The 5244-nt window shown below is 35.4% G+C and overlaps 1 protein-coding gene across 1 annotated transcript in view; it reads right to left on the bottom strand.

The window, feature by feature from the left end:
• The window catches only part of LOC110019123 (preprotein translocase subunit SCY1, chloroplastic), a 41535-nt gene extending 38174 nt beyond the window's left edge, over positions 1–3361 (bottom strand). Inside the window, exon 1 of the mRNA XM_020716697.1 lies at positions 3030–3361. Coding sequence (XP_020572356.1) covers positions 3030–3232 — 203 coding nt within the window. The 5' untranslated portion in view covers positions 3233–3361. The remainder of the gene's footprint in view (positions 1–3029) is intronic.
• Between the last annotated feature and the right edge of the window lie 1883 nt (positions 3362–5244).

Below are 5244 nucleotides of genomic sequence, written 5' to 3'. Positions count from 1 at the left end.
GGATGTTAATAGTAGAATTCAAGTTGGTTGGTTGAAGTGGAGGAATGCTTCGGGCCTTTTGTGCGATAGAAAAGTACCGCTTAGACTGAAAGGAAAATTTTATAAGACGGTGGTGAGACCTGCAATGCTATATGGCGCTGAATGTTGGCCTTTAAAAGAGAAGCATAATAATAAGTTAAGTGTTGTCGAGATGAGAATGATTAGGTGGATGAGCGGCTTTACACTTAGAGAGAAAATGCGAAATGAATAGATCCGTGATAGGGTTGGTGTAGCTCCTGTGACGGACAAAATTAGAGAAAGTCGTCTTAGATAGTTTGGTTTGGTCACATTAAACGTCGACCATCTGATGATTCGGTTAGAAGAGCAGATGTTTTAGATTCGAGATGTGTTAAAAAAGGCAAAGGTAGACCTTGGAAGACTTGGGCTTATTGTATTAAAAATGATCTTAATTTACTAGAACTAAATGAAAATATGACACTAAATAGGACGCAATGGAGAAAAAGAATTCATGTAGCCGACCCCATGAAGTGGGATTAAGGCTTTGTTGTTGTTGTGGTGGTGAGACCTGCAATGCTCTATGGCGCTGAATGTTGGCCTTTAAAAGAGAATCATAAAACTAAGTTAAGTGTTGCTGATAAAATTGAGTAAAGTTTTGTTGAGATGAATGGCTTCACAGTTAGAGACAACATGCGAAATGAATATATTTGTGATAGAGTTGGTGTAGCTCCAACGGCTGACAAAATTAGGGAGAGTTGTCTTAGATAGTTTGGTCACATTAAACGTCGATCATCTAATGATCTAATTAGGAGAGTAGATGTTTAGATTCCACTTATGTTCAGTAAGGCAGAGGTGGACCTAGAAAGACTTAGACATACTATATAAAAAATAAACTTAAATTATTAGAATTAAATGAAAATATGACACTCAATAGAACTCAATGGAGAAAAAAGGATTCATGTAGCCGACCCATTTAGTGGGATAAGAGTTTGTTATTGTTGTTGTTGTACACTACTCTCACCAGAAATTCAACATAAATCATTGTTATTATGATTACAACCATTACTATTATTTAAAATTTCAATTTGCATCAATTATATATAGCTTTTCAAACTTACGGACTTTCACTTTCAATTGAATTTTTTGATTCATTATATGTAACAATCCAACTAGATTAAAAAGATTCATAAAGAAAGTTATAACAAGGAGCTGAAGTTAACATTACAATGGGAAGCTCCTAAACTAAAAATATCATTTCTTCTTGAATGGATGCGGAAAAAGAAAAAAAAAATACTTACTGAAAGGTAATATAGAAGCGTTGGTGTTGATTCAAGAATGTCAACGTATATTAAAACAAGTATACCTCAACTAAAAAATTAAAAATAATAAGATAAAAACAAGTGAAAAAGTATCATGTATTGGAAAAGGCACCGAAACAAAATGTTTGCTTTTCGTTACATGATACTTCTCAAAAAACTTACAAAAACACAAGCATAATCAAATGCCACAAAAAAAGCCATCGAGGAAATAATTATCAGGATTTCATATCAATTAGTCCTTGACCTTTCACATCCTCATGTAACATTTTCAACAGATGTATTTTCCATTATAGATCAGCTTAACTGACTACGGACAAAATTATATTGATGTAGCTAGTGGTACTAAGAAGTTGAACGAAAACCTATGATCCAGTGCCGAAAAGGAGGGGAAGAGAGGAGAAGAAATATTCATATTCTAGTCAAATGAATGTTTGTCATACTTATCATCCTTTTTATGTAAATGATAATCATTCTAACTAGCGGGGTTTAGCAAAAACCAAGCATAAATAACCAAACAGTGCATTAATCTTGAGTCTATTATGAAAACCTTTTTCATTAATCACTCCAAAAATCGTAGTCATAATGAATATTTCTAAAATCTTCTGTCACTCTACTGACATGTCCATTAGAACTACTTCAATGAAATTTTTTCTTCAAGAAGTATCATTTGCATTAAGTAGTTTATTCCAAAATTTTTCTTTAGAACATATATTTAAACCTGCTTGAGGAACATAAACACTTATAATATTAAAAATCTTAGTATCAATAATAATCTTAAGGGCTATAATTTTATCTACAATTCTATTAATTCTTACAACATTATCTTTCAAACTCTTATTTATAATTACACCTACACCATTTCTAGTGCAACTCTTATCTAAATACTAAAGTTTAAAATCAAAGTTATCAATCTCCTTAGTCTTTTCTCCTACTCATTTAGTTTCTTGAATACATAATATATTTATCTTTCTTTGAATCATAACATCAACTAATTCCATTAATTAATCTGTGAGAGTGTCTATATTCTAAAATCCTATTTTAATATTAGTTTTTTAGACTAGCTTCTTTACTCGCATTTGTCCATAATGTGAGAACTCTTATTTATTTGACACTACACTCGGGCGTCGTTGTAGCTGTTGTTGCACACTTTTCACTATATTCAAGTCCTATTTTAATATTAGTTTTTTAGACTAGCTTCTTTACTCGCATTTGTCCATAATGTGAGAACTTTTATTTATTTGACACTATACTCGGGCGCCGGTGTAGCTGTTGTTGCACACTTTTCACTATATTCAAGTCATACAATGTGTCACTTTTAGTAAACACCCTAGCATTTACACAATGATCAAAATTATTTATGTCATGATTTGTCGATAAATTTTATGATGGTTATCCACTACCTAACTCAACCCTCTACTTTTCACATCAGCAGTTTGGGAACCGACAAAGGCAGTGTTTTATTCCTAAGGTGTTAAGGCCAAGCTACTTAGGGTCTCAGAAAATCATTTTACTTCTAGCTTAAATTGACTAAATTTTAGTCCTAGTGTGGACAAGACTCAAGATTAATGATTTAAAAATTTTAGTCCCAGTTGCATGCCGGTATTTGAGTCTACAGGCTGGCCATTGATGGGTGAATTAGAAAATCAAGAACAAAACACAATAACTGAAACCTTTCGGAAACTAAAAAGGTCTCTACCAAACACCCCGACGTACCTTCCGCTGTAGGTTCTTACATCGATGAGGAAGCTCCGGCAGTTGCTTTTGACGAGTCCATTCTTCACCACCACCGTAGGAATCCAAGTACGGTAAGCAGACAGGAATGTGGAACTGCGTTGAATAGCCGGAGGGTAGGCAGACATAAGCGACGGGCCTACTCCTATTGCGGAGACAGGAGTCGCGCGCTCGAGCGAGAACATTCTGCCGCGAAACTTTTCCACCGACCGCTCAGTTGCAGTGTTTTGGCCGACTGCACTGTGGACATGAAAGTAGACTAACCTACCAATTTGTGCTCGAATGCTCAAGCAGATTGCTTTGAACAAAAATGAAGAAATCAGGTGCTAGGTTGGGCGAGTTTCGGACTTCAGGAGTTCATCTTGGCTAGGAAAAAAGGGAAGATTTACGAGCATGCCACTCAACTCTTATGTTCACATATATAGCACCTAAACTTCAGTTATTACATGTATCCCACCTTATCTATTCTTAAAAATGCGTTTCACTTTTTAAAAGTTTAAATAATTATGTTTTTATCTATGAACATTGAAAATGTGTTAGCACTGATTCTGAGGTGATCTAATGATTCGCAGGGTAGTAGGAAGGCGAGGGATGACAGAAGAACGTGAGATACAATTATTTGACCGAATGCAGTCGTCTGAGCTAAAGCCAGCAAGATCAAAGCCGACCGAGTCACGAAGAAGATAAAATGAAAACCAAATATTACGAAGTCCGAATCGTTTAGGCAGAAACAAGATAAATTGACATATGAGTCAACCACCACGAAGAAGCTGACTTAAGGGAAGACTCGATCTCTCAGCCTCTTGAATCATATCGGGGATGTTTGGAAGTCTCTCCATCTATTATCAAGGTTCTGAATCCATACTTGATCAGCTGACGGACAACACTGGCCAAGTCTAGCCGACCTAACCGGTCCTGCCGACCCTATGTCAATCAAGCTCAGTTGACCAAGTCAAATAGCATTAGAGTGATAGACTCATACATGTAAAACATCAAGAATATCATATGCAACTCCTTTTAATGCAAAGGCAAAAATATAACACCATCATATTATATCATCTCCCTATAAATAGAAGATCATCTTGTGAATAAACACACATAGATTATTGTTCATTGTTGTTCACTCCTCTATCTCGCTATCTGTCTTCATACTTATGTCCTATTCATTGGGTATGATTCATGGATAAATCAAGATTCAACATCATAAAATGTGTGGTGGGCATGGATCATGTCATAGACAAGAAGAAGAGCAGCCCACAGAGAAGAAATCCACAATAGAGAAACCAACAATATCGAGTGTACTAGAGAGTTTGTAAACCAGTATATCCATGAGTTGAAGGATAAACTATTGGATGTCATCCAAGAAGCATTGGCTTGGAGAAGAGAGCGGCACCACTGAAAGGAAGGGCTAGCACCCAACAACCAAAGAGTCCCTGAGGCAATGAAAGAGAAAGAGACTCTCAGTGCTTTGATAATGTTGGATCAACACAAATTGATCAACATCAGATTAGGCCTTCTAAGGCGCCACGACAAACCAAGTGCATTTTCTTGAAAATTCACCGAGTCTGAGTCTTCGAAACATTTCAAGATGCCAGCAATAGATTTTTACAAAGATCAAAATGATTCAGCCGACCACATAAATCAGTCGTATGCCTACCAAGGATCATCGATGTGTTGTGTTATAGTTCCTACTTTTATATTGCATTGTCAAGTTCATAAAAACTATTTAAGTAAAAAATTTACTAATTGCACATACGATTCCAGATCCAACCAACACTTAGGAGAACTCGATAAATTTGCATAATGAATCATCAAAATTTGTAATACTCGAAGAATTTAAACCAACCCAAGTGACAAAACTGATAGTGACAGATAACGATGAATCTTTAAAAATTGTCTAAAAATAAATGACTAGGATCAACAAACATCCAATTAGTAAATCAAACAAGAGCTGACCCACATTGCTTGAGCAACAATAAAACCAATGTATCTTAGCTTGAAGTGGGTCAAGCTCTGGTAGTAATTCCCTATTAATACAATTACTGAACATAACATAAGCATGAGGCTGCATAAATGCTAGCCAAAATAAGTTTAAGATAAAGTAGTGAATACCATTATTTATCTGTTAAATGTGGTCCATCAATACCTTTTTAAGAAAGCTTACTTGAAGAAACCTGAAGTGACAAGCAAGTAAATC

The sequence above is a fragment of the Phalaenopsis equestris genome, unplaced genomic scaffold (assembly GCF_001263595.1).
Source record: "Phalaenopsis equestris unplaced genomic scaffold, ASM126359v1 Scaffold000050, whole genome shotgun sequence".
NCBI lineage: Eukaryota > Viridiplantae > Streptophyta > Magnoliopsida > Asparagales > Orchidaceae > Phalaenopsis > Phalaenopsis equestris.
This window is presented reverse-complemented; position numbering and strand designations above follow the sequence as displayed.